Source organism: Crotalus tigris, unplaced genomic scaffold (genome assembly GCF_016545835.1).
Source record: "Crotalus tigris isolate CLP2741 ecotype Arizona unplaced genomic scaffold, ASM1654583v1 scf7180000018017.554538, whole genome shotgun sequence".
NCBI classification, from domain to species: Eukaryota; Metazoa; Chordata; class Lepidosauria; order Squamata; family Viperidae; genus Crotalus; species Crotalus tigris.
The window spans coordinates 198,444-210,236 of NW_024096779.1; the positions used below are offsets into that span (position 1 = coordinate 198,444).

Sequence of the window (11,793 nt, forward strand, 5' to 3'; positions counted from 1 at the left end):
AGTGCAAAACCAGAAACATTGTTTCAAAAAATGAGCTGCAATTGTTTCATTTTGTTCTGTTTGGTCATATGCCAGCAGCAATTGGTGTGTCCTGGTATTGCATTGCATAAAGAATTTAAGCAATCTGGTTTGGAGAAAAGCAACAAGGATGATCTGGAGATTTAAAAACGAAATCCTATGAAGACAAGTAGAAGGATCCTTATCATTCCAGAGTGGATAGCTGCAAACTGGAAACAGTGGTGTCCTAAAATGGCCTAAGACAGGGGTATCAAACTGCTGGCCCATGGGCCGGACGCGTCACGCGGAAGCCACGCCCACCCAATTGCCGGCAATGGCAAAACTGTCCTGATACATTGCGTAACATCACATGACGTCACGAGTTTGACATGTCTGGCCTAAGAGCTTCAAATTATTGATGGTCAACATTGAAATAATGAGTTATTTCAAATATCTGGGGTTGAATTCTTATACAACACTTACATTCTATCTTTTTAAAATATGGCAGGATCTTCTAATAGTTCCTATACTACTTGTATTCTCAAAGGACCAGCTAATATTAGATTCATTGAAAAGATAAACTGAACTTGATATCCTCCCCTTACCACCCCAAAATAGTGCCCACTTGCTTTAGGTTGCTCACCTAGACTTGCCAATTGCCTACTGAAATTCAGGAAATTCCTTCCCACACAAAATTCCTTCCCATACACCCGTCTTCCTAGATGTATGCAGGTATTATTTACCTGACAGAAGGGGTAAACCAAACCAGGATAAGGTTGGAATACAAATATATATTAACTCAATTAAAAATATGAATTAAAACTATTTGCCTGCAATGCAATGTACCCCATTTACAAGGATATTATCTCTCTGCATGCACAATCCTCGAGAAATGTACGCATATACACAAATATAGCCCTTCCTTCCTCTTGCAAAATAAAACAAATAAAAAGTCCAGAATAGCAATTATGGGACAAGACGTTAGGAATCCCACCCAAAACTGTATTGCAGAACCATATTGCTTTCCTCCGCAGGCATACTAATATCCTCCCAAAACTCTGCAGTATTTCCTTTTTTTTTTCTAAACAGAAAGTGAAAGAAACTTCCAGAATTTATCAGTCTGAGGATTCTTTATCATGCCCATTGATGATGTTACCTAGTTTGGATAATGAAACGTCTTAAAGAAAACAAGCAAGCTCAGAGAGCACCAAGGAGCCCTCATGTCAACCCTGAGCTACAAATATTCTCCTTTATTTACCAGTCTGATCCCCCACGAGTTACTTTACCAACCTATACAATAGCATTCACCATCAGAGTTCTAATAAACTTGTGCTTAACGTGCAAATTAAATTTCTTGTAATGTTGATCCGACTGCTTTGCCCTTAGTACTCATTCTTTAGCTCACGCGGCCAATAGCAAGAACTGGTGGGAGAAGAGCAGGCCTTATGGTGGGTAAGCGTACAATCCCATATGAACCACAGATAAAAAAAATGCCCAAATAGGGCTACCCCCCAAAGAAAGCATAGATCGAACAATTATTAGACTTCGTCCAGGCTTGGGTTTTTTATTTTTGAAAAGGAGAACGACAACTTTTTAAAAAACTTTTCGAAAAAGCAATGGAGAAACGGCTTGTCTACCAGGAAGAGGCTGGGTTAGAGTAAAGTTCCCCAAACTTTATAGACTGGCGGTACTGGGAGGTGGGACAAGCGATGATTCCGCACGAGTGGCTGGCAAGCGCACCTGTGCGCGCCGCTTCATTTGCACGAATAGGGTGCATGCACGCCCGCCACTCCTGCAATTGGAGCGCATGTGCACGCGCTCGCCCAAGTTTGGATGTGTCGCGCGCTTGCTGGCCGTTTTCGCAGCCCGGTTGCAAACAGCTTGGGGGCCCCTGGGTTAGAGGGAAGCAGGGGCTCTTAACAACGTCTAGCTAGCAGGCATTCATTCGCCCTTAGCCCTAAAGGTTACCTTTCTAACAGGCTGCCTTGCAAGGACTTGACAGCTACCGGGAGTCGCCAGTCTGCGTGACGCGCGGAGGACACCGTCCCGTAGGCCCCGCGGCTAACGAAGCGCTGGTCCGGTAGCTTGTTGGAAGAGATGATGGGGAGAGTGTAGCTGATGTTGCAAGGCGCACAACTGGTGCTGCTCCCGCGGTCAAGGCCTCCGCCGTTCGTCCTCATGCTGCCGTCAGCGGCCATCGAACTAGGGGAGTTCTCCGAAACGCGTCCCTCGCGAGGGAATTCAGCCAAGGGATCCCAAACGGTGCCCCGCCCGCCGAACGGGCGGGACCTCAGCCTTTCCAGCTACCCTCAACAATCTCGGCCAAGAGGCGCCAGTTCGTCCGCGATTCACTTCTAACTTTTCTTTGCATCACATCCTGCTCTCTTTAACTGGCTCTTCACCAGCGGCTTTCCCGAATCGTCCCGAACTTCAACCTACTTATTTTTTTTACAAACTCCTCATAATACTATTCCCGACCCGTCCTTTCTCGGCTGCCATCTCTTCCGCTCCGAATCCGGCTGGTCTGGGCGAACTTTCCAGGAGCCGCTCCGGCTTTCCTTTTGCAAAACTTTCCCTCCACCTCTTGACGCCTCTTCTCCCACTCCCTCGCCCGGAACAGGTGACAGAACCTCGCGCCACAAAGAGCGTCGGGCTTTCGAGCTTGCGATTCGCAGGACGGCGAGCCAACGCACCCTTCGCCTCTGAGGGGCGGGGAAGAACCTCGAGGCACCGCAGGCCTCAATAGCGATGCAAGATTTCCAAGGTTCAAAAGTCGAACCAGGCCTCCCGGGACTGCTGAGCTTCCGATGGAAGGAGAAAACACGGAGGGCGAGGGACGCTGAAGAAAGCCAGCTGCTGCGACTGGCGATGTCCGCGTCAGTGGCGCCCTAAAATCTTCAAGGCCCCGTCTTCTCGCGGGGACTTAGATACTCCTCCAGCCTCGGAGGGTTAGCCGGAGAGAAACGCGCTCGGGCAGGAAGGCGTTGCCTGGGCTGCCTTCCCAAAACCTCAGACTCCCTGCTACAGTATTCCGGAAGAGCAGAGGCGCACGGACAGGAAAGTCTGGCTAGTGCCTGCCCCTCCCCACTGGGTCATTTGCCTCCTCCTTTGTCGCTGCGGGTTGCGGTTCTCCTCCCCTTAGTTGCTTAAGGCGGAATCGTTCATGAAGACCCGTTGGCCGGCAACTCAGCAGCAGGCTTCGGAGAGGAGAAAGTCGCAATCCCGTAATACAACCTAGTCCTCGACTTAAGGACCACAATTGAGCGCTCAATTTATGCGGCTAAGAGAGACGTTTGTTAAGTGAATTTTGCCCCATTTTACGACGTTTCTTGCCATCGTTGTTCAGTGACTCACTGTAGTTGTCAAGTTAGTAACACGATTGTTAAGTGAATCTGGTTTCCCCATTGACTTTGCTTGTCGGAAAGTCTCAAAAGCTGGTGCTTTTGGATGCCAGGACACTGCAGCTGTCATAAGCATGAACTAGTTGTCAAGTGTCTGAATTTTGATCACGTGGCCATGGGGATGCTGCGCTAGTCGTATGTGTGAAAAACAGTCATAAGTCACTTTTTTCAGTGCTGTTGTAACTTTGAACGGTCACTAAATGAATTGTAAGTTGATGACTACCTCTACTTGTAGGCAAGCAAGAGGAAATATATCTGAAGTCCACAAACTGATTTATTTGGGCTAAAGGTGCTAAAGCTTTAAGCTGCAGTCCTGTCACTTTGTATTTCACTACTTTTACAAGTACTTTTACAAGCTTACATATTTGTGGTTATCTTAAGAAGCGTCACACCCTATTAGGTTGTGTTAAGTGTCAGCTAACCACACACTCTTTAGTCTGTGTTTACATAAACATTAAGAATACTTAACAAGCAAATAATATTTTGTCTTAGATTATTACATGATTCAAGCTTATCCTACCTCAGTGTATAAACCTCAGTGAACGGAAAGTGATCATAGAGTTTAATTAATGCAGAAGAAATAAAATGTCATTTTTAAAAGTATTTTCCACAGACTCTATTCTGGTTCCTTTCTGAGGAAAAGAGGAACCACTCCATATCTACCGAGATCAAAGAATCTAACCTAATTTCCAAATAAGCAGAGAGAGATGTTTTTGGTTCTGCCTTATGTTTAGTTTTAATCATATGGAAGCCAGCGGAGAAGGGTGATTTCCAGAAATCCACCGAATTAGAGTGCTTTTTCAGAGGAAGCAGAAGTTTTGTAAAAAAAAAAAAGCCATACTTTTTGCCACCAAAATCCAATAGAGGAAACCAATATTAACATCAAGAATTACATTTGAAATTAAGAAGCAATTCTCTTTTAATTCTTCCATAATTCCATCAGTCTTGAGAGAGCATGGAGTCTCATCAAAACACTGATGTTACCTAGTTTGGTAATAAAATGTCCTGAAGGATTTTTCTTTCTCTTTCTGTCTTTCTCATCTATTTATCTCCCTCCATCTATTTCCTTCCTTCCTTCCTTCCTTTCTTCCTTCCTTCCTTCCTTTGATTCTCTAAAATTGGACTTGCACTTGACTAACCTTGTTCCCCCCTCCTCACCTTTCTGCTGGCTTCAGAGTTATCCTAATATCTGCTGATTTTCCCTAGTTAGTTTTGATGACTTCATGAGATCTGCATGGAGAACCTTGTTCTGTCTTAATATTCATTTTTTTAAATTTGGCAGTTAATTACTATAATTTATAAAAACAAGACATTATAACATTCTTTCCCTAGAAACAAGTTTTTGAATTTTGAAAGGAGAATAATCGGAATTCCCAAGGAAAGAGCAACTGGTCAGCATTCTTCACATCTGGAAATCAGAAATTATTTCCTTTCATGTATTTGGGAAAATTCCCTGTCAGAGGTCTTCATCAAATTTGGCATTTTCCTAGTTATTTATAATAGCCTTGGATCCTATAAGCAATCTAATCTATGTTGTTTTGTAAAATGATGTACTATTTTCTGTTTTTATGTATTTATTTATTTATTAGATTTAGATTCCACCCATCTCAGTCCTAGAAGAGAACAACCCTAACTGCTGTTTAGAAGGCCAGATCCTGAAGTTGAAACTCAAATAGTCTGGCCACCTAATGAGAAGGAAGGACTCACTGGAGAAGGGCCTAATGCTGGGAAAGATTGAGGGCAATAGAAGAAGGGGACGACAGAGAATGAGATGGCTGGATGGAGTCACTGAAGCAGTAGCTGTGAACTTAAATGGACTCCAGAAGATGGTAGAGGACAGGAAGACCTGGAGGAACGTTGTCCATGGGGTCGTGATGGGTCGGACACGACTTTGCAATTAACAACAACAACAACATCTCACTTTGAAAAATGTCTGGGCTACTTTTTAAGTTTCTAAAGTACAGAGTTAGAAACTGAAGTTCTAGTTCCAGTTAGAAACTGGATGATATAATTGATAAACTAGGTGAATATTTTATTACACATTATATTAATTTAGTATAGGATATTGTATCATGTAACAACTGGAAATATTTCCAAATTCTGTATCTTTCTCCTCTTCAACCTGGTGCCTTCCACGAAACCCAGGCAGTTTATGCAGCTGTTCCATCTTTACTTTCTTCTCTTTATAGTAAAAAAAAAAGTGGAGAAACACCAGAAAACATTTTTCAAGCATTGTCACGAAGGATTGGTGTGGTGTACTGGTGGGAATGGGAGGGGGGGGCATGGGACCACAACTAGAAAGACTAGAAAGAAAAAAACTAGAAAGAAATTTAAAGCACCCCGAGTGTTGAAAAAAAAAAATCAGTGGGTGATTTTGGACCAATAATTGTCTTTTAGCCCAACTGACCCTCTAGAATAAGTTAGGTGGAAGTAGTGCAAATGTGTGTGGAGCCTTCTTGGCTGAAGGTTGGTTTTCTGCCCTGTGTCTCTTCACTGTTGGGGACAGGCATGGGCTGTTGGGGATGAGTCTGTATTATCTGCATCTCGAAGTGCAAGAAGCTTTTTGGATGAGAAGCGAAACGTCTTCAAAGAAAAACAAGAAGTCCAGCTGCCTTCTGAAAAAGCACCTTTGGGTCAACCATGACCTGGATAACTGAGAATCTCCATAGACATTTACCTATGCCCTTTGGGATGAACATCCCTTGAATGGTGCGGGAGTATGAATGGATTTCCAGAAAACATTGTGGACTACAGGAACCACCTGTGCCTGTCTGAGATGCAGACAACACAGACTCGTCCCCAACAGCCTGGCCTATCTTCGGCAATGAGGGGACATCCTGCAGCCAAGAAGGTCCACATGTTTGCACTACTCAGGTGACTCTGAGGATACAGGTAAACCTCCAAGTGCTCTCAATGACTCTATGAAAGAATGCAAATGACCAGCTGTCTGCAAGGAATATAAATCCTTCCATTCCCCATCATCCAGTCAGAGTTGAAGAAGCTTCTTGGATGAGAAATGAAACGTCTTCAAAGAAAAACAAGGAAGTCCAGTTGCTTCCTGAAACAAATGGAAGGAATGTTCTGTACAATCTTCCAACGGAAAGATAGAATAAATAAGTAACAAAGAAATGAATTTGAACCCTTTGTGAAATTCTGTGTTTGAGAAAGGCTATTGTGCAATTAAAGCCTAATCTGGAAACACCCTGAAAGGGGGCACCAAGCAGTGCCTACGAAAGAAAAAAAGTCCTTTGTTGAGGTAATGCATTTGGCCACAGGTTTGGGTCAGCTGTTAAGCAGAAAAAACAGACTTATCTCAGATTGGACACAGAAGTCAGGCCAGGCAGAAATGCTGGGAAATTCCCTTACTCCCCCTCCCTTCTGGCTAAGTTAGTTGTCAACAGGAAGGAGGAAATAGTTCAGTTGCTCTACAGAAGAGCTACAGGAGCAAGCAGAGATTCTGCAAATGCATGGCTTTGGGGAGGAGGGCAGAAGGAGCTCTGTGCAAACTGCAGACCTTTATCGTTAACGATTTTAATTGTATCCTTTTAATACACATTGCTTTGCATGTGTTCAGTTGTCCAGTTGGAGCATTTCATGGAAATTCCCACTGAACGGATCCTGAATGTAGTGAAAATGAAACCAGCAGTTGGGGACGGGGGGGAGAAGGGTGAATTAACAGCACTGAGGAACTGGATTTCATCTAGTTTTTGGTTTGTAGTGTTTTATTACCATTTTTATGTTAAAACTACTATGACACTATTTGTCATAACATTTGACGATTAAACAATTTGAGAAATGAACAGTTGATTTAATTGATTACTTGTCAATCACTCTGAAACAATTGAAGTTTGGGGAGTGTTTGAATTGAAATAAATATAAAGTGTAGACATTTTTTAAAGGTCCAGTGAGTATCGATTGGAACTCTTCCATGATCCCTTTTCTTTTTCTCTAGATTTTCTTTTCCTTGTCCTACTTGCTCTCTACTGCCAGCTGTCATTCCAGGCTTCCTAATCACACCTCATCCTCCTGGAGCTGTTGAACCAGTTTCCCTCCACTCTCTTCTTCTCCGCTCCCTTCCCCTCCCAACCTTTCCCCCTCTCCTCTCCCACAGCCTTTTCTTCTGTGTTTCTGCATATCTCTGGGTTTCCCCTCCTTCTTTCAATACCTCCCTCTTGTTTGCAGTCATTACTTATTTTTAACTGTCCACGCACCTGAAAGTGGAATGTAAATTATTACATGTGCTGTTCATTTTGAAACCTCTTATTAGGAAAAATGTCTGTTTCTCACTTTACCTTTCTCCCTACAGCCAATTAATTTACAAGTAAAATCTGGCTCAGCGGTACAGTCTTGCATTTCATTTGATTTGCTTTAAGATGTCAGAAATCGGCTTGGGCATCTTTGGAGAAAAGAGGGTGCAAATGAGCTGCCTGACCTGGAGAGGTAAGGGAGACCACAATGACGTCACTAAAAGAGGGAGAACCATCCTGCCCCCCAGCCCATATTGGTGGAGCAGATGGGATGCAGATTGGGAGAAAGCAATTCATTGGAGGCAATCCATTCTGAACCCCACCCTTATTACATCGATAAATAAAGTCTGAAATAACAACATTTGAGCTGATTTGGGCTATTTGGGAAATTTTTAAGAATAAGGTGAGAATAGTTTTATTGTCCTTGCCTCCTGTTCCCACACCCCAGAAAGCAAAATGATTGGCAAAATTGGATCAAGAAACAAGATTTGATGTTCATGAGCTTGAGGGAATAAGGGGAATTGGAAGCATCTGGCTCCATGTTACCACCCGTTTTGAAGAAAAACCATCAAATTTAGCTACTAAAATTGTAATATGGTCATGGAAATTAAAAATGGGGTGTGAATAAACAGAAAGTTTTCAGATTTCTGTTGCTAGACTGTTGACTTGTGGATTATGTCTTTGTTATTGAAGGTCCTCTAGCTCAGACATGTCAAACTTGCAACGTCATGTGACGTTGCGTGACGTATCGGAGCTTTTTCCCCATTGCCGGTAATGGGGTGGGCGCAGTTTCCTCATGACACGTCCAGCCCGTGGGCCGGCAGTTTGAAACCACTGCTCTAGCTGTTCCTCAGCATAATAAAATGCTGATTATGGCTTATAAAGAAGAGAATTGTTCTAAAATATTAGATGAGAAACCTTTATTGGCGCTTCACATAATGAGTCCAGACACACAGTTTGGTTGTTAGTCAGTGCATCAGAGGGCAGTTTCATCTGGGTCCTAAGAAAGTGTTTTCACAGAAGACAAAGTAGGTCTTTCTTTAATAGTGGCTCCCACCTGTGCAGGTAGCAAAGTACATAATCATCAGGAATCATGGCTATCGGCATACCTGGCTCTGATAGGATTTGTAATCTCTAGTACCTAAAAGTTACCAGGTTGAAGAAGGTTATTCAATATTATGCTTGCAATAGAAGTGCTTCTTAATACAATAAGTCAGGGAATGTATGTCATGCTGGGAATAATAATAATGACCACAAATAATATTCAGTAATATATTAAAAAATTGCTGAAATAAAATTCACTGTCAGGAAGTTTCTCCTTAGTTCTAGGTTGCTTCTCTCCTTGATTAGTTTCCACCCATTGCTTCTTATCCTGTCTTCAGGTGCTTTGGAAAATAGCTTGATTCCCTCTTCTTTATGGCAACCCCTGAGATATTGGAATACTGCTATCATGTCCCCCCTTGTCCTTCTCTTCGTTAAACTAGACATACCCAATTCTAGCAACCGTTCCTTATATGTTTTAGCCTCCAGTCCCCTAATCATCTTTGTTGCTCTTCTCTGTACTCTTTCTAGAGTCTCAACATCTTTTTTACATCGTGGTGACCAAAACTGGATGCAGTATTCCAAGTGTGGCCTTACCAAGACATTGTAGAGTGGTATTAATACTTCACGTGATCTTGATTCTATCCCTCTGTTAATGCAGCCTAGCACTGTGCTGGACTTTTGGCAACTGCAGCACACTGCTGGCTCATATTTAGGTGATTGTCTACTAGAACCCCGAGGTCCCTCTCACAGTTACTACTATTGAGCATGGTGCCACCTATGCTGTACTTGTGCATTTGTTTTTCTTGCCTAAATGTAGAACCTTGCTTTTTTCACCATTGAATTTCATTTTGTTAGTTAGTGCCCAGTGTTCAAGTCTGTCCAGATCCTTCTGTATCTTAAGCCTGTCTTCTGGAGTGTTGGCTATTCCTGCCAGCTTGGTGTCGTCTGCAAATTTGATGAGTTCCCCATCTTTCCCTTCATCCAAATTGTTGTTGAAGATGTTGAAGAGCACTGGGCCAAGAACAGAGCCCTGGGGCACCCCACTACACACTTCCCTCCATATAGCTGCAGTTCCATTGAGGACCACTCGCTGAGTACGGCCGGTCAGCCAGCTACGGATGCATCTGGTGGTTTTAATTGTTTTCATGACATTAAAGAAAAAAAATGTGAATTTTTTTATTTTAAGAGAATCTCTGCTAAATTATTGCTGTACTTATAAATGTTTAAAATAGAAGAAAAAGAACAAGAAAAAATATCACCCTAAACCAAATTAGATATTATATTGCTGTAGGAGTTCTGTTATGTACTTAAAACATACAATGAAAGCAAGTCTATCAGATTTATCTATTATGCAGGGAGATACTCTCAAAATATCCATTCTAGCGGTGGATAGTTTTTATAGCTTGCTGCTCATGCAGGAGAAAAGGATTAAGAGGAAAGCTACCTTAAACTGGATAGTTTATTTAATAGCAAAAAGACAAAACAAAAATAGACTTTTGAGTTTATGAATAAAAGTTTACAAATCTGCTTAATCTATTTACATGCTATCAGAAAAATACTGTACATCTGTTTGTGGGTCTTTCACTACAGGAATAAGATTATTGGTGAACTTTGCCCGCCTTGGCATCCCAAAATCTGGGACTTCACAGATATGTTGAACTTCAGGTTCTGTAATCTGCCAGTCAGCATTCCATTGGTTACACCAATTCTGTTGGTTATGGAATTATGGGAGATGGTAATAGACTTTGGAAATTACCTGAATGAAGAAACCTTATAGCAATGTATTTTACATATCTTGACTGCCATCTTGTGGTAGTATAGCAGTATGATTTGTTTTCATTGATGACAATCCTCTCTATACATATCTAAAGTAATACATTATAAAATGTCATATTTATTAAAGAATGTGAAACTTAAACAGGATCAATGGGGTGATTATAGCTTGCTTGACTGTCATGAGGAGCTGTTCAGATAAAACTAAAGTTATTGGAGAGGAGATAAGCTAACAAAAGTGTTTAATACATTCTCTTTCTCTTCCTGATAACACCAGGAACAACAATTTAAAAGGAATATTACTAACAGAGGCTGGGCTAGGCTAGGCTAGGCTACATCATAGAACCTCTTCATTCACTGGAACTTAAGATTCCTTCTAGACAATTCCTCAACAATCAAGAAAGTTTTTTAGACTGTATTTATTAACATAAATTGTCTAGATGCTAGTTACAAGTTAGTATGATCCATTCTGGATTCCATTCATATTACACAATAATTGGATATCCATCTCTCACTTGTATTATTTATATATCATGACCTGAACAGGCTGGTATAATACAGACATCTAATGATGTCTCTTTCCTCCCTTTATTCTTTTGTTTGTGTTATGTACAATACTTTTGTTCTATAGTTATCTCAGTTTTTTTAATAACTGAAACCATCACCTCTTGTCCTAGGTGATATTTCTTTTTAGTCAGTTCATTAACTGCATTTAAGTTTGCAGTGGAGAATATGGTTGCATTCTTACATTTGTAAGTAGATTCTATAATAAAAATTGCCCTTATAGCTCTAAAAAATACAATAAAATATTATGAAAGTTGCTGCTTCCTACATCAATCATTCAACCTCTTATTACTTTATTTTCATCTTTTTGATTGTCAAAAACGATGTGCTCACTCTTTTTTAATTTTTTTTTATTTTTTATACAACAAATTTTATACAACAAAAATAAAAATACATTTTTCCCTTAACAGTACTGTGTTATACATCTCATATATATTATTTACAATTATTTACATTAGTAATCATATCTTTTTGTTTCTCTGTTCTAGCCAATCATAACATTTGTTCCATATCTCATAGAATTCTGTTGCCTCCTTGTCTTTTAGTTCTAGTGTAAGTTTGTTCATTTCCGCGCATTCTAGTATTTTATATATAAGCATATCATTTGTAGGCATGTTTTCACCTTTCCAACACTGGGCATTTACTATGCGGGCTGCTGTTAATATATGTACAATGATGTATTGGAGTTGTTTTTCCATCTTTAAATTTATTATACCCAAAAGAAATAGCTAAGGTTTGAGTTCAATTTTCACCTTTGTTATCTCCTG

General features: G+C 41.1%; 1 protein-coding gene and 1 long non-coding RNA gene across 2 annotated transcripts in view; one reads left to right on the forward strand and one right to left on the reverse strand.

Annotated features, from left to right (window-relative positions):
- The window catches only part of RIPK2 (receptor interacting serine/threonine kinase 2), a 37,371-nt gene extending 33,380 nt beyond the window's left edge, over positions 1-3,991 (reverse strand). Inside the window, exon 1 of the mRNA XM_039346740.1 lies at positions 1,966-3,991. Within this exon, the coding sequence (XP_039202674.1) occupies positions 1,966-2,195 (230 nt within the window). The 5' untranslated portion in view covers positions 2,196-3,991. The remainder of the gene's footprint in view (positions 1-1,965) is intronic.
- Positions 3,992-6,462: 2,471 nt separating this feature from the next.
- Positions 6,463-9,277, forward strand: LOC120309464. Its single transcript, XR_005557085.1, has 3 exons — positions 6,463-7,108; positions 7,705-7,838; positions 9,218-9,277. It is a non-coding gene; the product is annotated as an uncharacterized LOC120309464 (long non-coding RNA).
- The last annotated feature ends 2,516 nt before the right edge of the window (positions 9,278-11,793 follow it).